Source organism: Rhinichthys klamathensis, unplaced genomic scaffold (genome assembly GCF_029890125.1).
Source record: "Rhinichthys klamathensis goyatoka isolate OS25496 unplaced genomic scaffold, OSU_Roscu_1.1 h1tg000554l_1, whole genome shotgun sequence".
Taxonomy (NCBI): Eukaryota; Metazoa; Chordata; class Actinopteri; order Cypriniformes; family Leuciscidae; genus Rhinichthys; species Rhinichthys klamathensis.
In genome coordinates, this window is record NW_026607023.1 from 3,854,473 (window position 1) to 3,877,031 (window position 22,559).

Here is a 22,559-nt window from a genome sequence, read left to right on the forward strand (position 1 = left end):
TTGTTTAGTTGCCTTAACCTTATATTGCCGCGATTGTGCTGCATGCAGTAGCTACTAGGGTTTCCCTCAATACGTCAGGATTCCCCTGCTGGACATATAAAACGCTTAACGTAGCTTAATTGACTAATACAGTGATATAAATTTAAAGACCAAACTCGCAGGCTAGCAGAAGGACTCAGAATATGAACTTAACGGGCAAAGTTTAATGCTGAGCGTTTCTCTGTGATACTGGCATAAATTTGGCTTGACATTGGACATTCGTAATTTAGGGACCGTCTCTAAAGTTACATACGACATTTGTATACACGTTTCTAACTTCAATAGCATTTGAAGAGAACGACTTAGTCATAAAACCAAATGTAAAGTGTTCATGTAGGTGTCAGGCATAATGCGCAATTTATTCAAATAGATTGAAGTTTGCTATTGAAGTTAGAAACGTTTAGGTCTATAGGACTACCAATGTTACTTTAGAGACGGTCCCTAAATGTGCGAATGTCAAGCCAATTTTACATTTAGTCTTTTAGCAGACACTTTTATCCAAAGCGATTTACAGTTAAACTAACAATATAGGACAACAATATGAAAGTGCTATGACCCTTCCCAGTTTAATCTAATGCAGTACATGTACAATACATACTTCCCCAATAAGGTGCGAGTTTGGTCTTTTATATCACTGTAGTCCATTATGCTACGTAAAGCGTTTTGTCCTGACGGAAGGGGAATCCTTGAGTATGATGAGGTATTGAGGGAAACCGATTATAATCCCGTTCATGGTATAAAAAGCTGATAACATGTAAGGCTACACAGGGAAAGTAACAATGAATGAAACATAAAAACAGCTTTTGTGCCTTTATCATCTTTTCCGCATATACAGGTCCTTCTCAAAAAATTAGCATATTGTGATAAAGTTCACTATTTTCCATTATGTAATGATAAAAATTAAACTTTCATATATTTTAGATTCATTGCACACCAACTGAAATATTTCAGGTCTTTAATTGTTTTAATACTGATGATTTTTGCATACAGCTCATGAAAACCCCAAATTCCTGTCTCAAAAAATTAGCATATCACGAAAAGGGTCTCTAAACAAGCTATTAACCTAAATAGTTGATTATCTGAATCAACTAATTAACTCTAAACACCTGCAAAAGATTCTTGAGGCTTTTAAAAACTCCCAGCCTGTTTCATTACTCAAAACCGCAATCATGGGTAAGACTGCCGACCTGACTGCTGTCCAGAAGGCCATCATTGACACCCTCAAGCAAGAGGGTAAGACAGAAAGAAATTTCTGAACAAATAGGCTGTTCCCAGAGTGCTGTATCAAGGCACCTCAGTGGGAAGTCTGTGAGAAGGAAATAGTGTAGCAAAAAAACGCTGCACAACGAGAAGGTGACCGGACCCTGAGGAAGATTGTGGAGAAGGACCAATTCCAGACCTTGGGGGACCTGCGGAAGCAGTGGACTGAGTCTGGAGTAGAAACATCCAGAGCCACCGTGCACAGGCGTGTGCAGGAAATGGGCTAGAGGTGCCGCATTCCCCAGGTCAAGCCACTTTTGAACCAGAAACAGCGGCAGAAGCGCCTGACCTGGGCTACAGAGAAGCAGGACTGGAGCGTTGCTCAGTTTTGCGAGTCATTCGGAAATCAAGGTGCCAGAGTCTGGAGGAAGACTGGGGGGAAGGAAATGCCAAAATGCCTGAAGTCCAGTGTCAAGTACCCACAGTCAGTGATGGTCTGGGGTGCCATGTCAGCTGCTGGTGTTGGTGCACTGTGTTTTATCAAGGGCAGGGTCAATGCAGCTAGCTATCAGGAGATTTTGAAGCACTTCATGCTTCCATCTGCTGAAAAGCTTTATGGAGATTTCATTTTTCAGCACGACCTGGCACCTGCTCACAGTGCCAAAACCACTGGTAAATGGTTTACTGACCATGGTATTACTGTGCTCAATTGGCCTGCCAACTCTCCTGACCTGCACCCCATAGAGAATCTGTGGGATATTGTGAAGAGAAAGTTGAGAGACGCAAGACCCAACACTCTGGATGAGCTTAAGGCCGCTATCGAAGCATCCTGGGCCTCCATAACACCTCAGCAGTGCCACAGGCTGATTGCCTCCATGCCACGCCGCATTGAAGCAGTCATTTCTGCAAAAGGATTCTCAACCAAGTATTGACTATTGAGTAGGGGTGTAACGGTACATGTATTCGTATTGAACCGTTTCGGTTCGAGGCTTCCGGTTCGGTACGCATACAAACCGAACGAATCCTTGGACCATTTTTCCTACCGACAAAATTCGCGCTCGCGCAACCACCACAACGTTGCGCAACATCAAATGGCAAGCGTAAAGAAAGCGGAACGAAACTGCGCTACTCATGTGCTTCACGGATCGTTTATCAGTTCGGAGTTCGGACCAGCAACATCTGTGCAGCGCGAGCCGATCTCGATCAAGCGACACTGTCACTACACAGCGCTAAGATCCAGTAAAGAAAACATTTGAATTCGCCACTGAAGTAATAACATCGCTGCGAGATCTAGTGAGAAGCATTTACATTTCTCCGTTATTGTAGATCTCTATTAGATCAAACAGCGCTGACGTGGACACCAGGAGAAATATTGTGCCGTGAATGAACTAAGTTAGTAATACTTTACGTCCACAGACCAGCAACATTCACCATAACTGTAACCAGTTTGGCTGGAATAGTGTCTTTTTCCAGCACTTCAAAACTCAAATATTATATAAATAAATATATGAAGAGTTCAGATGCAAAAGCCTCTAAGTGCCATTTGAAATTTTCTTCTAGAATGATCATTTTTGTGAAGCTTGTATATTTAAGTTCAGTAATTTCACTCAAATGACAATTAATAGGTAATCTTCATTGCCATTTAAGTGAAATTACTGAACTTAAATATACAAGCTTGATAAAAATAAAGAAAATTTCAAATGGCTTTTGCATCTGAACTCTTCATATATTTAAATGTTATTTTTTATGTGATGACCAAAACATTATTTGTTCATCCTTCAAAGATGACACCCATTTATAAACCTGAAAGTTTCAAGATGTAGGAAAACTCAACTTATTTAAAAAATATTTTTTCTTTTAACAAATAGGAAATTTCTCTGGCATTTCTTACTTTTTGCTGTATCGAAAACGTACCGAACCGTGACTTTAAAACCGAGGTACGTACCGAACCGTGATTTTTGTGTAACGTTACAGCCCTACTATTGAGTGCATAACTGAACAATTATTTGAAGGTTGACTTTTTTTTTTGTATTGAAAACACTTATTTTATTGGTCGGATGAAATATGCAAATTTTTTGAGACAGGAATTTCGGGTTTTCATGAGCTGTGTGCCAAAATCATCATTATTAAAACAATAAAAGACCTGAAATATTTCAGTTGGTGTGCAATGAATCTAAAATATATGAAAGTTTAATTTTTATCATAACATTATGGAAAATAATGAACTTTATCACAATATGCTAATTTTTTGAGAAGGACCTGTATACTGACCCAGATAATCGTCACAAAAAACGTAATGCATGCTCAATTGTTGTAAATGAGTTTTTACTGATTTTTATGAATGAATGGCTTGCTCTAACTGTTGCTCTGGTCTTCGTCAACAACACGCGCTTGCACCTCCTGCTGGTGAGGTCCACTAACAGCACATGGAGATTATGCTCGGGAATCTACTGCTTTTCCTGCAGTTCCTGGATGTCAATGCTGAATTTACTGTCGAATTTGAACCACTGAATTTGTGGAAGCGAATTTGCAAAGCAAAATAAAATGGACCGAAAACCACCTGTTGAATATTATAGGTTGTATTTTTAATCAGTTTGAATATTTTGGAAGTGAAATATGAAAGGTGGATATGGATTATTGAAATTTTACTAATGAAAATGTGTTTGAAATGTTTTGAATTGAAATATTCACATCTTAAATATTCAACCATGCTAAATTTCAGCCTATAAAAATGCAAGCCCTAAAAATACAATGCATTAAAATACAAGCAGGGTTAATGCAATGCATATATTTTTTCAAGTAGTGCAATTCAACAGGCTTTTTGTTTCAAAAACATTTGGCATTATTTTACTTCCATATTAATGTCAATGACTGCACATTGTCTTTTACATATTACACAATGAAACTTCTACCAAAACACAGACATGTAATCATTTTTGGTACAGAGTGAGAGATAACATTGACAATCTGATTCCGATTATTCCTCTGGCAAAGCAGCGTGATCTTCATTAAGATTTCATGACTGACTGTGATTGTACAGGCGATCGCCTCGTTCAGATAATGTTGCACAATTAAAATGAAGTTGAAATTTAAGATTACATAGTATCATATAGGTCTAAATAAACGGTTTTAAAGATTGACGTTTATTGTAAGGTTCAAATAAGTTTAATTTCTTGTCTAAACTGCGTCTGACCATTATTTTCTGACAGCCACGTGGGGAGACTGGGCGGGGATTTATATGGCCTCCACATGTGAATGCAGACACAATGGCTGGATTGCGTTTACATTACATTGAGATCCGATCACAATGCGTCCTCGACTACCTCCAAACCTGGACACGCTGATCGGATAACATTCCGATCAGAAGCGTGTTTACACATGTCTTTGCAATGTGTATGTGGACAACATCCGGATACAGGTCGCATATTAATGCCAAGTGTAAACACAGCCTTTTAAATCCTTGATTTCACACTATGCTGCAGTTTATCCAGGTGGCCACTAGGGTTGGGAATCGACTAGAGGTCAAGAATCGGACACTTGTTATAAAATTAAAATTTCGATTCCTCTAATCGATTCCTTTGTGAACAGTTCAATATGACTTTAAACCATTCGAAAGCGAGACGACTCGCGTGCTGTTTTCAGTGCTGCAGGCATTGCAGCAGTGTAACTATATTGGGCAACTCTTAAAGTGACAGCAGTCTAATATTCGTGCCGCAGTCTCTATAACAACACTAATCAAACAACAAATGACTAAGAAAATTCACTTGCTCTTGACTGAATAACTTTAACTATATTTGTAATGTATATTTTATTTATAAAGCGCAGTATTTTACATTTGATTACAGTTTCTGTAGCTGAATACCTGAAAACAATATTTCAATCGTATCTTTGTTCAGTTGTATCTATTTGTTGTGATAGTCAGTAGTTAAAAAAGAACAAATAAATTGGCAGTTTACTTGTCTTTAATAATGCTTGAAATTTATATTAGTTAGGTTAGATGCTTTTTCTATGGTATTTTTAAACCACAGGCAAACGTTCCTTGCATAAGTGTTCTTTAGCTTGTTGATTTTGGTTCAAGATATTCAGCTACAATTAAATGTTTTGCAATAAGATGCAATGTGAATGATATTTAAGGGTAAATTTATTTAACTTTATTGGAATCGGAAAATCTGAATCGATAAGCCGAATCGAAATTGTAAAAATTTAAGCGATACCCAACCCTAGTGGCCACTATGTTGTATTCATGTCAAATCACCTTGTACTCAAAGTAAAATTAACATTACCTTGTCTTGTATTGAAAAAATATGATTCACAGTGCACACAGACTTACCAGATTACTGCGTGCACTGTTACAGTGTTTACTTCCTTTTTTACCACCCATATTTTTAACCATTTCATTGTGAAAAATTGTACAATAGGATTACATAATCAAGTTACCATAAATAAGTTTATTTTACAGATTTTTCTTTATATAAAGTTGAATTTTTTTCATACAATTCCTTTTTAAAATGATGCATTTCTAATTCAGTAAATATGTTAAATAAAAATACATTTAATTTCAGAAATTTTATTCCATGTGTATTTACCATCTTTAAATTGGCCACCCTGCTCTCTAAGATATCCATCAGCAAAAAGTAAAATTAAAACAAAAAATTTGGTTGACAGCTACAAGAGAATACATATAATATATGGAGAGTTGGAGACATTCACACCTGAAACTTTAGACGCTGCATTAGCTCCTGCTCCCGTTTGGACACCTCCTCCCGCTCCTGTGCCACAGGCTTACTCTGGAGCTGACCGAGGAGATACAGCACCTGGACACAAGAAAAATATAAAACTTAAGTGTAAAAATAATTAAACTTAAGCAGAAAATCTACTTGCTATTAAATGTCAAAACTAAATGGAAAATAAAATGGAACTAATTCAACTAATTATTTGCCTTTATTACTATGAAAATAGCACCTAAACATCTATGAGGAGCTTCTATGAAAGCAGACCTTCTCCTGGTGTCTCTGCTCCATTTCTACCCGGTGACTCTGGTGCTCCATGTCCATGGCAGACATGAGCTTGCGTTCATCACACAAGATCTTCTGCATATCCAGCAGGTTAGCCTTTTCCTGCTTCAGCTCACTCTCCAGCTTGGCACTGGTGGTCTTGGAGACTACAACCTGAAACAGGTGCAAGGAAATGAGTTAAATAACTGATGATTATAATAATAAAAAAAAAATAATAAAAAAAAAAATACAATATACAAACTTCTAAACCTACTTATAAAATGATTATTCGCACGTGTGAATGTTCATTTTTAGTTAAATTACACTTCTTAACCCTCTGGGCTTCTTCGTAAACAGTTTCTGAAAACACTGTAGTGGGTTACACTTAGCTTCCTCCCGGTCAAAAAAGACAGAATTTTACTCTAATTTTACTCAGAATGGCTTACACTAACTGTTGCTCTGGTCTTCGTCAACAACACGCGCTTGCACCCCCTGCTGGTGAGGTCGACTAACAGCAGATGGAGGTTATGCTCGGTAATCTACTACTTTTCCTGCAGCTCCTGGATGTCAATGTTGAATTTACTGTCGAATTTGAACCACTGAATTTGTGGAAGCGAATTTGCAAAGCCAAATAAAATGGACCGAAAACCGCCTGTTGAATATTATAGGTTGTATTTTTAATCAGTTTGAATATTTGGGAAATGAAATATGAAAGGTGAATATGGATTATTGAAATTTTACTAATGAAAATGTGTTTGAAATGATTTGATTTGAAATATTCACAGCTTAAATATTCAACCATGCTAAATTTCAGCCTATAAAAATGCAAGCCCTAAAAATACAATGCATTAAAATACAAGCAGGGTTAATGCAATGCATATTTTTTCAAGTAGTACAATTCAACAGGCTTTTTGTTTCAAAAACATTTGGGATTATTTTACTTCCATAGCGTCGGGCCACGCCCCCTTGGCGGGCTCTGACGTGTATGATGTAATGCTAGCTCATTGGCGCACACGTTGGAGGCGCCCGCACCATTGGATGTGCAGTTGCCGCAGCACAGCCAATGAGTGAGCCAGACACTCACAGTGCTAGCTGTGCAGCTGGAAAATGCGTTTTGCCACTCGCAAAGCAGACAGCCGCGCTTCTGCTACCGCGGGCGTGTCCGGTCGGCGGACTGTGAATCGAAACTAGGAATCGAAATTTAAACTTTTGAACGATTCCGGGAAAATCGAAAAGCTAGTCCCGGTTCCAATCGATACTCGATACTCGATACCCAAGCCTAATGATGAGTTGCAAAAGGTTGAGAAGGGGTTCTCAACCTTTTGCAACTCATCATGGCCCACCAATGACTGTTTAAAAACATTCCAAGGACCACCTTTCCAAATATGATAGAATTTTTTTTTTTTTAATTTAAAGACAGTGGTCGGGCAAGACAGAAGAGCCCATAATCTAAAAGCAACGCGAAAAGCATTGCATTATATTTAAAGTACCTAATTAAATGTACTTTCAGTTTAATTAAAAATAAACTGAGTGCAAATATCCCATCTTGCTGGCAATTTAGTGGCAAAGGTGGTTTACACTAATAGAACAAACAAATTGACAAAAGATTGCCGTCTGTAAATCGCAAGAGTGGCGTGGAGAGCAATTACAGGGTGCAGTTGATTTAGCCTGTCGAATCAGTGTTTTTCCCGATCCCGACAGACAAGCAATATGCATTCTAGCTACAAGATGTGAGCTAAATGAATAAATCTAAGTAAAAAAATAAAACATATGGCCTACATTTTTGAAGTGCAGATAAGGATGAAGCAGATGAAATCATTTTGCATTTTACAGCTAGTTTTAATATCGGGCCGCTTTATTAGACTTTTTCATGGAAACATTGACCAGTAAATGTCTTAAGTTACGTTTTACAGTAGTTAAACTACTGCCAGAATCAAATAAGATTTTTTTTTTTTATAAAATATTTTTCTTGATTACACATCTTGATTTAATGCTTCTATTTTGTTGCAAGTTAAAAGGTTTAGTCATTTAATTCGGCAGACAAAAAACATTTATCATATTTTAAAGACAATTTAAAGGGATAGTTCAACCAAAAATACAAATTCTGTCATTAATTACTCGCCCTCACGTCGTTCCAAAAACAAGACTTTCGTTCATCTTCGTAAAACACAAATTAAGATCTTTTTGATGAAATCTGAGCACTTACTCTCCCTCCATAGCTACACAACTAACACGTTGATGCTTCAAAAGGTTAATAAAGAAATCGTAAAACTAATCCACATGAATTGAGTGGTTTAGCCCAAATTTTCTGAAGAGACAAGATGACTTTATATATGATGAACAGATTGAATTTAGACTTTTATTCACATATAAACATTCATCAACTCGCATCAGTTGTGGTAAACAGAGGCTCAAGCATGTTCGCTTGATGTGTGAGAACCAATGAGGTTAGTTCTCGTGAGTCAAGCAGGTTTGGTTGAGCTTCTGTTTATGTTCGCTGATCGATGTTTAAATGTGAATAAAAGCCTTAATTAAATGTGTGTGGCTATATGTGAAATTTTAAAATGTTCTAGCCATGAATAAAAGGCTTTTTATATATTTTTACATTCTTGAGTGCCTTGGCCTTTTTTAATTCTAATTTAAAAAAAAAAATTTGACCAATTATTAAAAAATAATATATAGTCCTACGCTATTATTATCAGAGCAGCGGGGAGCGAATCAGTAAACGAGGGGGTAGTTTCATTTTTCCAGCATTGCCCAGCATGGCTATACCATACCATGCAAAAGCACAGTCGGTCTATTGCAAATAGAAACAAGTATACTACTACATAGACATGTCATGTCGGCGCATTATTTGAGCGAATTTTGCTTTTCCGATGAGCATGGAAAGTTCGGATGGCCCGTGAGCAACTGAGCGGAGCACACGCGTATAGAGCGCAATATTAAGCGGAGCGTCACACCGCCTGATAACGGCTAGAGCGAGACTTAAACCTGAGCACTGAACACTGAGGGGAGGCATACATTTTCAGCCAAAAACCAAAAATGCCATTTTCAGCCGATAATTTTTGGCGGCCAAAATTTCACTGCATCCCTACTAAATATAATTTTTCACTCTATATCACCTAATAATATGTCTTAGTAAGATATTTAAATGCTTAGTTTTATGATGAAAGCTCTGTAAATTCTGCAAAACAATGCAATGCAAGCAAGATAAACAAACGTTCCTCAAAAGAAATATTCAACGTTCCTTAAAATATACAAAACTGATTGATGCCTTCAAAACATCGAAAATTCTAAAGGGGAGCATGCCCCCGACCCCCCTAAAGGGCCTAAAAACCATCACCCCATACTTTCACAAAATCCTGTGGGAAACACTGCAATATAATGTTTTAAGTCAAGTCAAGTCATCTTCATTTATATAGCGCTTTTAACAATGGAGATTGTTTCAAAGCAGCTTTACAGAGATAAACATACAATTTACGCTAACAGAGATTGTTTTGGCTTTATAGCGATTTTGAATAATGTTATTTCCGGCTAAAGTTGGTTTTGATTGATTCACTTCCAGCAAAATTATCATTTGTTATTACATTAGGGGCCACTAAGACGACGGCGTTCTCTCTAAACAGACTTTAAACGCGAACCTGTGACCTGATGGCGTTCACATGCGCATTAAAAATTGATTCTATAGTTATATTCGTTTGAATATGTGTGCGCAGGTTTGTAATTTCCCTACAAACCATGCCTAAACAAACTACTTGTCTTGCCTATACATTAGATAAAGAATTTTGTTTTATTTTATCACTTCGGTGTACGCGAACTGGATTTTCAACAACGCTTTATCTGTAGAGTGGGAAAGGGATCCTCCATAGGGAGAGGATAGTTGACACTTCAGCACTGCATTGTCATCGGGTCCAGGCGAATCCCCAGGTATTTTGTTGATTTAAGATTTGATCTGAAAATGCCTCACATTCCCAGATAATCTGGGGCGAAACAAACCAATGACCTGGACAAGATTTTTCTTAGATTGTCGAGAGGGCTTGATCGGGGTTAAATTGGCTGAAGACTCCTGTAGTTTGATCCCGGCTTAAGACACATTAGGGGAATCATTTAAATAATCTTATGAATGCACTTAATGCAGAATCGAATCGTTAATCAAATTGCATTGTGAATCGCCTCAAATCAAATCGTTCTGAATTTGCAAAAATCATTCTTTAATCGAAACCCTATAAATCGAGAATCAAATCGATGTCTACCTAAAGATTCACAGTCCTAGTGCAAACACAGCAGCTTCAGTGCTTGGACCACTAAAAATCCTCAAATGTGAGAAAATGTTGCCTTTACCTCAGCCATGAGGACCTTCAGTGCGCTCTTGGCCTCTAGGATGGTTGTGATAGAATCCCAGCGCTGTTTCATTCGCCCCTCATTATCCGCATCCAGAACCTTCTGCTGCAGGTCAGCTATCTGAGCACTCCTGAAAGAGTTTTAAGAAATACACACAGTGGATATAAAAGTTTACACACCTGTTACAACTGCAGCTTTTTGAGATGGAAAAAAAGGCCCCTAAAGCTTCTGTACGTACTAATAATGTCCTTTCAGAGCATTTCAAACTACAACAGGGCACAAGTAAAGGTTGTCATTGTTATTTGCCATAGCCATTAAACCCCTTGCAATTGCCCTACGGTCCAGTGCACAGGTCTGTGGTATCACCCGTGTAGGTATAGTGCATAAGGTTTCTTTATATGCAGATGACCTTCTCTTTTTGTCTAACCCTCTTATTTCAATTCCTCAAATTTTTCTATTCTAGATATCTTCAGTAGTTTCTCTAGCCTGGTTAAAACCAGACCATTCTCAGTTGTAACCGAGTTATGGTCTGGCAAAGCGTCATAGACAAATCATTTCCAGAGGGGCGTCACCAACAGACGTCGCGGATAGACCTAAACCCAATCAGAGCGATTAAGGAGATGACGTATGCAGAGTGGCGGAAAAACATCTCCGAGTGTTGTTCTTTGCTCGGTTTTTAACTAAAAGGAAACGTTCAAATCGCTTAAAACAGACAAGATAGCTGATTCGAACGAGTGATGTTCGACGGCAGCATCCATCTTTGTAATGTAGGCTACAAAAATATTTAATGCCTCAAAATCCCAGTGCTGTCGTTATCGTGTAAAGCCCGCCCCAACGTTTCTGATTGGTGCTGCGATTTCCACGGATTGGAAATGGGCTTGAATGAGCTCTTTGCCAGACTAACTTTCAGAGCAAATCTAAATTTGCCGGAAGTTGTCTGGGTTTTCCCAGGCTATAGTTTCTTAGCCTGGTTCTACCAGACTCTCGTACATTTAATTTGTACAGAGAGTCTGGCACCGCTCCATTGACAATCGTTAACTTCCTTGTAGGCGGGTACTCTATTGAAGTCTAAAACTATTGGATCTGCCCAAAGTCACTCTGGATCTGCCACCAATCGCTAACGTTTGCTCGTGATGTATGTCGAACCCCGTGGGGAGGAGGGCCACAACATCATGGCCAAAATAAACCTAAGCAAAGATTGTTCTTGCTCCGGCTTTAACTTCTAAATATTCGGCAGTGTTGCTACAACGGACCGAATGGCTTCGCTCGCATCTTTCTCCGCTGCCATTACTGAACTACAACTCAAAATAACGCACAACGTCATCGTTCTCAGCCACTCCCTCTGTTCGCTGATTGGCCCTACAAAAAATTGATCGGAGAAAACCAAAGTCTACAGCACAATCCCAGACGTAGTACTGAAGGAAAATGAAATTGAGCGGAAGTGCGTAGGAGGGCGGAGCCAGGCTAATAGTTTCTCAGAATACAAACCAAATTTCTGTAAAAGTGAACTGTTTCCATTGAACTCATCTTCCCTTCAGAATTCAGATTTTCAATTCAAGGTTGTCAGAAATAGTTTTAAATACCTGGGGATTCAGGTGACCCGTAAATTCGGACCTATTCAAAGCTAACATTAGTCCTCTCTATAATCATGTTAAGTCTCTCTTCGTGTCCTGGAAATGTCTCCCTCTTTTCTTTGATAGAAATGGTGAATATCATCAAAATTAATGTACCTTCCTATATTCCAAAATCCTTTTTTACTGTTTTGCAGAGGAATATTTCTTCTTTCATAAGGAAGAAGTCAAAACGAATGAAGTCATCTTATGAAACCAAAGTGTTTGGGTGGCCTGGCTCTACCAAATTTCCCCACCTATTATTGGGCAGCAAACATTGGGAATCTGTTATATTGGGTGCAGCAGGATTTGCAATTAAAGAAGTCTCAGTGGGTACTGGGTACTATTGGAAGCTGCCTCTTGAACTCCAGAAAATTTACTATCCTTACTATTTGTACAAATTCCCTTTAAGAATACTTTAGTAAAAAAAAAAAAAAAAAAAAGTTGTTAAACATTCATTAAGGATTCTCAATTACGTTTAGCATTAGACCTTAAAGACCCTTGTACTATAGCGCCTGTCTTTTGCAATATATCATTTTCACCCTCTTAAATGGATGGGGCTTTTAACATTTGGAGGGAACATGGCCTAGCTACAGTTGGTCAACTATACATAGATAACAATTTTGCATCCTCTACACAACAGTGAGAAAAATTGTACCAATCGTAAATATTTGTAAATATTGTAAAAAAAAAAAATTCTCACCCGAATACACTCATCTTTACATGCTAGGCACACCCTCATTCAATTCATTGTAGTGCACAGAGTCCATTGGTCTAGAACTAAATTAAACAAAATATTCCCTGATCCCTATTGTATTTATTGATTTTTTTTCTGGTGTGTATAACTTGCCTGATATTTTCTTTTTTCTTAATCTGAATTAAGGTAAGGTTGTATGTTATATGTATATGTGTACATGTATCTAAAATGATTTATACTATATTACTATATTCACGTTATTGTTACTTTCTGTCAGACCTAAGATGAACCAAATAAAAGCAACAACAAAAAAACATTCATGAAAAAGTAAACTCATATCAGATATTTTCTCACTTGTAATGTATTGAAACCAACAAAATTCTGGTAACAAATGGAAACTTAAAAAAAAAAAAAAAAAAAAAAAAAAATTAGAAACCTAATTACCTGGTTGCGTTAATTTTGTATATATATACACATATATACATACACATATATATATATCAGTGTTTCCTCTAGGATTTTTTCCAGCCGTGGTGGCAGGCCCATTTCGCCAGGGGGAAGGGGCGTGGCCCATGAGTGATATTCCCATTGGCCACGCCCCGTTATCCCAGGTGTTTAAACCTCCCCGTATGGCGTTATTCCCCTGTCAAATGTCGAGAGCGCATTATTGTAGCACGAAAGTACATTAATATAATGCGCGAGCGTGAATCTCAATGCTCGCGCGCGGAATATAATGTTCCGAGCGCGAATCTCTGCTCGCGCGCGGGAACTGGGCGCGCGCTCTCAGATACACGCTGCTCTTGTAAGAATTTTCTCTGGGCTCGCTCAGAGAAAATGCCTGCACTTAAAACGTGTTCAGTGCAATCACGAATCTCTCCTCTTTGCTTAAAGTAAGCGTGTATGTGCTTAGACTGTCTCCCGTGCGTTCGCGCATGCCTAATTACTCTTCTCTTCGATTTCTTTCTCTTTGCTCTTGGCATAAACGCTGTCAAAACGGCAACAACCAATCAGAAATTGCTATTCCATATGTTATGTAGGTTTTTTTTTTTTCCTTTTTTTTCTGCTGTTCTGTTAAGCACTTTGGCCAGTGGCTGTTGTAAAAATGAGCTATATAAATTAAATGAACTTTAACTTGTGAATGTCATTGTTTTTTTTTGGTCATAATCCTTGTGTTCCCATTGTCTCTTGTCTAGCTTTGTTCCCTGTACCATTGTTGGTGATTCTATGTATAGTCCAAGTTTATGTTCATGTTCATTTCATATTGTCACTTCAACCCAAATCGGTTTATTGGAATAAACTATACTTGGGTTCAATTCAACTCGACTTCAGTGGACTACATTACACATATTATAGACATGATTCATGGGTCTTTTTTTTATTTTTGTCTTAATTTTAAAATCTGAAAGTTCTTGTTTTAGGTTCTTCATATAGGCCTATTATATAGGCTACCTTGTTATATAAAAAACATTAAGAAAGGTTTTAAAAATTATTAAAACCTTTCTTAATGGTTTTTTTATTGAATGAAACGTTTTTCATTATCTTAGAAAAACATTAAGAGAACGTTTATATAATGGGAGAATTGACCGTTTGAATAACGTTCTTATAACCAAGCAAGAACGTTAATACAACGTTTATATAAAGGGAGAATTGAACGTTCTAACTTTATTATAACCAGGAAATAACGTTAATACAACCAACGTTTATATAACAGGAGAATTGAACGTTCTTATAACCAAGAAATAAGGTTAATACAACGTCTAAAAAACTGGACGTTTTGAAATTCCCAAGAACATTCAGAAATAACGTTTTTATAAATGAATGGGAAAGTTATGAAAACGTTCTTATAACCTAAAATTGTTAGCTGAGGAAAAGGAGAGATTCGCGATTGCACTGAACACGTTTTAAGTGCAGGCATATTCTCTGAGCGAGGCAGCGAGCCCACTCGGCCCAGAGAGAGAATTCTTACAAGGAGAAGTGTATCTGAGAGCGCGCGCCCAGTTCCCGCGCGCGAGCAGAGAGATTCGCGCTTGGCACATTATATTCCGCACGTGCGCAGAGAGATTCACGCTCGCGCATTATATTAATGTACTTTCGCGCTACAATTATGCGCTCTCGACATTTGACAGGGGAATAACGCCATATCCCCTAAGCATTATAACATGAAAGGCGCCAATAAGAGCGGCAAAGCGATTATACGCATCCCGTGCGCAGAATGATGCACTTGAAGCAACGCGAAGTCACAGCGTGCAGCGCTTCGCATTGAAAAGTTCAAAGCACAAAGCGAAGAGATTCTATCTATCTATGCTTAATGTATTATATCTAAGCAACAGTTTATTGATCCTTTTCTTTTAACAGTTTTAAATTTAACTTACAGTGCGCATGAAGAACAATTCATAGTGCTCTCTACTCTAGTGCTGTAGTAACAGACACCCGGGAGAAAGGAATATGATTTAGAAAGCGCTATAAACTCCAACAAGATAAAGTAATTTTATGCAAACTATAGACCTTTATCTACAAATAAAGTATAATAATGGGAACATTGATCTTGAAGAGAGTGTCATCGTGTTACTGTCGTAACCGAACGTGACTTGCTGTTTGAATGCTGAATGGAGAATGACTGAGGAGAGATGAGTTTCCATTAACTTTAACTTAACGACTTAAATATACATTTTTACCTCACGCTATGCTATTGAATGACTTTAGAAGTCTTGGAATATAGTGCGAAAACTTTATGGTGCTTTACAATGTTTTGTATGCCTTTAGTGGGGGCAGGGCCGGCCCTGACCAATTTGCTGCCCTAGGCAAGATTTTACCTGGTGCCCCATGCATTACAGCCCATTTCACCCCTTCATTGTGTTGGTGATTATTTAGTCATATATATATAGCATAGAGCATTACATCTAGCATTCAAGTCAAGTCCCCTTTATTTTTATATAGCGCTTTTTAGCCTACAATACAGATTATTTCAAGGCAGCTCTACAGTGATAACAGGAAAATAATGCAACAAAGTTTGCTTCTCCTGTACAGCAGATCTAGAAGAAAATAGTGTCATAATCAAGCTTAAGTATGTTCAGTGATGGTTTATTTTGTTGTAAAAAAAATATTAATTTATCTAATTTATATATAGCTTGCTCTGGATAAAACAGTGATGTCATCGTCCAAATGTCATTCATGCACAAACTATTCATTGAGCACTAGCAAAAGTGTTTGTTTGGGAGTTGATGGCAGCAAACTTCCACTAAATTATGGCACGTTTCATGTTTTCAACAAGAATGAAACTGCGAAATGTCTTCTTTAATGTGAATTTTACATAAAACATAATAAACCTGTAGCCTATAAATATCGTTAATAATTTTGGCAAATAAATTAAAAAATGCCATATATTCACCTCAAAACTGCACAACTGTATAGTAAAACATGTATTAATAAAAGTGATAGTAAATGCGTCTAAAAAAGACTGACATGATTGTTACAAATCGCATTGTCTGGGGGCTCTGAAGAACTCAGAACTACTGTTAGCATAAAGTTATAAGGTACAAATAACTGCCATTAAATTATAGTATCTTACTACTATGCAATTAGATAAACTGTTCATTCATTACATCACTTTACCTCTGTCTTTATCCCCTTGTAGCCTCTTCTCTTTGGCACTGTATCTATCGCAGGCTATAATGCTAATTTAAATGTGTCATGAAAATTCGGCCAACCGTTACAATGAGGTAACTTTCACCGTGTCTAGACCTGGCGCGAGCTGCCAGGCCCGTTTCTAGTGCTTGAGTGTGTTACGAAAGCAATGCTGTCTACATTGGATGCGGCGAGGGGCGACGCTACACAACAAATTACCAACAGTAAACTGTTCGCGCGCGCTCTGTTTCTGACGCACTTCAAGCACTCGCTGGGCGATGGAAGATTGATGCGCTGGACCGGAGTCGGGGGACTTAGTTGAGTTTTTGTGGAGTTGGTTTGCTTTATTTTGTAGTATTTCGAATTAATGGTTTTAAAATAGTATTAGTCAAAAAAAAAAAAATTTTTTAAAGGGGGGGGTGAAACACTCAGTTTCACTCAATCTCATGTTAATCTTGAGTACCTTTAGAGTAGTATTGCATCCTTCATATCTCCAAAAAGTCTTTAGTTTTAATATATTTATAAAAGAAAGATAGGCTGTACCGAGTCTTTCCGGAAAAACCCGAGCGGGTGGAGGCGTGCCGTGTGGGCGGAGCTAAATAATCACGACACGAGCGCGCGAAGCTTTTGCGTTGAGAGCGTCTGGAAGCTGTGAGTGACATCCGAAAATAAACCATGGCTAACAATCAGATAGTCGTCCCATGCAGAACAAGGATCTAAACAATACTAAGGGCTCGTTCATACAGAACGCGTTTTTGCTCACAAAAACGTGAGATGGGCAGTGAAATGGGTGAAAAACATAAGGTCTCGAGCGTTTTTTTTTTAAATAGAAGTAATTTGAACTTGAGCGCAGTGTTTTTAGAACACCATGTCATGCGCGAGTTTTACAACATTTGTGTGTTGTAAACAGACAGACTCGTGGTTTATGAGGACATGATTTATTTTTACAATAAACAAACTGACACCTACAGTGGCCAGCTAAACAAATGTATTTAAACACACACCACACATCGCATGCTCCATAGATACATTAACTGTATGTGATCATGTTGTTTACTTGCTGTGCTAACACGCCGATAGTTAACAACTCACAGACATTTGAAGCAGTTTTACTCACCGCTTGCGGTTGCAACGCACGACCGTGAACCTTTATCGTTGGGACTGCTCCATCTTTAAGTATTAGGCGATCTGCAAATCCGGCGTTGAACTGGGCTTTGTTTATAAAACTATTACCGTCGAAATGAAGGGAACAAACAAAAACACTTGCACAACTCCGTTGCTGCTCTAGAAAAACAAAATCCATCCACAGGTCCCTTAACGCTGGGTTCTTTGGAAATTTGTGCAGTGTTGTCTTGCCCTGGCAACCAAAAACACACTTTTTTGGTGCCATTTTTTTAATTGCAGCGCAGCCGAGCCCAGCGCTCTGATGGGCATAGGCGTACTCTCGCACGCACTAGGCTACAGATGCGCGTGCGCCCTTCCGGGAGAAGTGCCCTTAAGACCCGTATAAGGAAATTCCGGCCACTCTGACGTCACACATGCCCATATTCGAAAAAAACTTTCCGAAACTTGTGACAAACCGGAAGGAGTATTTTTGGAACAGAATTACTCCATCAAACTTACAACTTCATTTTTGAAACTTTGTCCATGTTTAGCATGGGAATCCAACTCTTTAATAGTGTAAAAAACTCACTATGCATGAAACAGCATTTCATCCCCCCTTTAAAATTCATTTTGGCGCCCCTATTGAGTGGTGGCGACCTTAGCATTTGCCTATACCGCCTATGCCACGGGCCGGCCCTGAGTGGGGGTTAACAATAACACATACAATATCAGACTGAGAAGCTGCAGCCGTGGCGGGATGATTTTAGGTGTGGCGGGATGATTTTAGGTGTGGCGGCCCGCCACGGCAGAATGAATGTAGCGGAAACACTGTATATATATATATATACACTCACCGGCCACTTTATTAGGTACACCTGTCCAACTGCTCGTTAACACTTAATTTCTAAGCAGCCAATCACATGGCGGCAACTCAGTGCATTTAGGCATGTAGACATGGTCAAGACAATCTCCTGCAGTTCAAACCGAGCATCAGTATGGGGAAGAAAGTTGATTTGAGTGACTTTGAACGTGGCATGATTGTTGGTGCCAGAAGGGCTGGTCTGAGTATTTCAGAAATTGCTAATCTACTGGGATTTTCACGCACAACCATCTCTAGGGTTTACAGAGAATGGTCCGAAAAAGAAAAAACATCCAGTGAGCGGCAGTTCTGTGGGCGGAAATGCCTTGTTGATGCCAGAGGTCAGAGGAGAATGGCCAGACTGGTTCGAGCTGATAGAAGGGCAACAGTGACTGAAATAACCACTCGTTACAACCGAGGTATGCAGCAAAGCATTTGTGAAGCCACAACACGCACAACCTTGAGGCGGATGGGCTACAACAGCAGAAGACTCCACCGGGTACCACTCATCTCCACTACAAATAGGAAAAAGAGGCTACAATTTGCAAGAGCTCACCAAAATTGAACAGTTGAAGACTGGAAAAATGTTGCCTGGTCTGATGAGTCTCGATTTCTGTTGAGACATTCAGATGTTAGAGTCAGAATTTGGCGTAAACAGAATGAGAACATGGATCCATCATGCCTTGTTACCACTGTGCAGGCTGGTGGTGGTGGTGTAATGGTGTGGGGGATGTTTTCCTGGCACACTTTAGGCCCCTTAGTGCCAATTGGGCATCGTTTAAATGCCACGGCCTACCTGAGCATTGTTTCTGACAATGTCCATCCCTTTATGGCCACCATGTACCCATCCTCTGATGGCTACTTCCACCATGTCACAAAGCTCTAATCATTTCAAATTGGTTTCTTGAACATGACAATGAGTTTACTGTACTAAAATGGCCTCCACAGTCACCAGATCTCAACCCAATAGAGCATCTTTGGGATGTGGTGGAACGGGAGATTCGCATCATGGATGTGCAGCCGACAAATCTGCGTCAACTGTGTGATGCCATCATGTCAATATGGACCAAACTCCCTGAGGAATGCTTCCAGCACCTTGTTGAATCTATGCCACGAAGAATTGAGGCAGTTCTGAAGGCAAAAGGGGGTCCAACCCGTTACTAGCATGGGGTACCTAATAAAGTGGCCGGTGAGTGTATATATATAAATCTGCGATTTTAACAGGGGTGTGTAGACTTTTTATATAAAAAAGTAATACAGGTTTCAAACAATACGAAGGTGAGTAAACGTTGACAATTTTCAAATAAGGCTGAACTATCCCTTTAAAAAGCAGCCATTTCAGAGAATAGTTTAAAAGAAAAAAGGGAAATTACAGAGCCCGTATACAACTTGTATCAACATCTTTTGATGTTGGCTTTTCAGAAATGGTGAAATGAGATGGCCTTTTTTCAACAGGTAAGATATCAAGCAATCATAATGATTGAATGTCAGAGTTTGCCTAATGATAAGACACTGTTAATGTAAAACTGTGATAGGGCTCTTGATAGCTTAAATAGTGCTGCCATGGTAATGCAAACTAATGCTTTTTTTTATTTAATGAAATTCAGCACACAGTTGTTGGCCATTATACACAGGCCCTGTCCCAAATGGAACCCTAAGCTCTCACGTTCATAACCTTCTCTGTCAGCGGTGAGGGTTTCACATGAAAAATGCAGGGAAATAGGCTGAAAGATAAGATTTCAGAATTAGAGACTTTAATCGAGGATAGTAAGAATTTAAGGGCATTAGATACGATTCTGAACGCAGCTAGCTTAAGCCTAGTTCACACTACATGATTTTAAATCCGATTTAAGCCCGATTTGCAAATCGTTGAGCTCGCCAATCTGTTAGTATGAAAGAGCCAACAACGCTTCAAACACGCTCGCAGACAGAAAAATATCTAGCATGCTAGATATCCAGAGCTGTCGCACGACTCAAGCTCACGTGATGTCATGAGCTACAGCCAATCAGAGCAAGGCATGTTCGCGTGTTGTGTTCTTCTTCCCTGGGTATTGGCGCGCGAGCTGTTTCGCGTCATTTCCGGTTCGTTTTATCGCGTGATTTTTCGTGACAAAACGTGGTTTGTAGACAAGATAGAATCATTGGGTGACAGTTGTTGTCAACTCGTGTAGTGCGTTACCTCCTGTTGCGGATCAATCACGTTGTGTCATGTGGTGTGAACTAGCTCAACAACTTGTACACTCCTGACAGTTCAGCCTGACGTTTTAAAATCATGTAGTGTGAACTAGGCTTTAGCAAGCCCAGTACATTGTTCGGTTCCAGCTGCAGAGCCCCCACAGCAGGGCGACTGAAGCGCTATAGTCGCAGGACATAACACCGCCACTTCGTTCCGACTGAAACCTCTAAATGGTTCTCCCCACTCACTGACACCCACTGAGAAACCTTTTGAAAGTGCCCTAGTTATCAGAGATTCTATTTTACGGTACATGAAAATAGAGACACTAGTCACCATAGTCAAATGTTTCAACACTACATTGGCTCCCTATTAAATATTGTATACATCTTAAAATATTGCTGATTACAAAACCCTGAATTGTTTAGCTCCTATCGCATTATATTTATTGGAGTCTCAATTCTGGCCAGTTGATAATACCTATAACAACAAAAACGATAGCGTGCGGTAGATCCTTTTCCTATTTAGTGCCTAAACTTCTAGCATTGTTCGGGATGCAGACACACTGTCAGTTTAAATCTAAATTAAAGATACACAACACTATCACATTATTATAATCAAAATCCCTTACAGTATTGTTAGGCAGCATATATTAGGTCAACCGGAAACAGGAACACTTCCCATTACATTGGATGATCTTGATTCATTGTAAGAGGAACGGCATTATATTAGTCTGTCTGTTTCACTCTGACCCCGAGGTTACAGTAGTAAACCGATCCAGTCTGTATCAAGACCAGATGGTGGACCTGCAACCCAGAGAAACCCACAACGCAGCCCTTAATGACAGCGATGACCACAACTAGACAATCGCTAGAGAAAGATCCCCTGCAAAAATCTCGTCAACTAGATGGTCCTCGGCACAGATTTCCTTAGCGGAGGCCATCAAGACAAGTCCGCTGCGCAAACTCCTATGGCCAGCTTCAACAACTTCTCCCACAAAATGCTGGTGTGATGTATTCAAATCTATCCCAATTCAAGCAGAAGGTGTCAGGGTGTCAGTCTGATCAGCTCAGGGTTTGTTTGTGTTGTGTCCTTTGCTTGTCTGGAGAGTTTTGCAGAGTTATCTGGCTCTCGTCTGTGTTAACCTTAAAGGGCTATTTCACCCAAAAATGAAAATTCTGTCAGTTATTACTCACCCTCATGTTGTTCTAACCCCGTAAGACTTTCGTTCATCTTCAGAACACAAATTAAGATATTTTGAAGCCTATGGAGGAGTGAGACAGCCCTCAGATTTAATCAAAAATATCTTAATTTGTGTTACGAAAATGAACGAAAGTCTTACGGGGTTGGAACATGAGGGTGAGTAATTACTGACAGAATTTTAATTTTTGGGTGAACTAACCCTTTAACCTTTAACCTAAGTAGTTTTAGTCAGTTTTGTCTCCCTGATATTTATCTGAAGTTTTTGAAAATTGGTTATTTCTTCATTTACATATTTTCCTGTTCTTCTAGCCTTGTTTTTGACCTCCCATCTGGTTAGTTTAGTTTTTTCCCCTCCCCTTTTCTTTTTTCTCCCCAGCTCCACTGTCCAACTTCCTGTTGATCCCTTCCGGCTCCTTTTTGGATCTTCCCTGCCCACCAGCCCCAAAGGATTCCAGTTACCACCACCAGGTCCCTACCTCTACTCTCCAGGTTCACTCTGGAGACTGTACTCTTTTCTCCCCCAGTGCTGCTGTTTGGATCTGCTCTGACATTTATCTTCTCTGACGCATCCTGTTGTGCTGATGTAGCACTCCCTCGTTTCTGGCTGGAATCCTTCCTGATCCCCTTCTGACTGTGGCCTCACAATTCTGATTTTGTGTGCCCTTGATATACAATAAATCACTTATTCACTGATTCCTCTTCTTTTACCACCCTG

At 39.1% G+C, this 22,559-nt stretch overlaps 1 protein-coding gene across 1 annotated transcript in view; it reads right to left on the reverse strand.

Moving 5' to 3' along the window:
* kif4 (kinesin family member 4) overlaps positions 1–22,559 on the reverse strand; it is a 162,589-nt gene that overhangs the window by 39,472 nt on the left and 100,558 nt on the right. The window contains exons 23-25 of the mRNA XM_056239100.1: positions 10,575–10,704; positions 6,237–6,407; positions 5,952–6,053 (exon numbers count right to left, since the gene is read on the reverse strand). Coding sequence (XP_056095075.1) covers positions 5,952–6,053; positions 6,237–6,407; positions 10,575–10,704 — 403 coding nt within the window. The remainder of the gene's footprint in view (positions 1–5,951; positions 6,054–6,236; positions 6,408–10,574; positions 10,705–22,559) is intronic.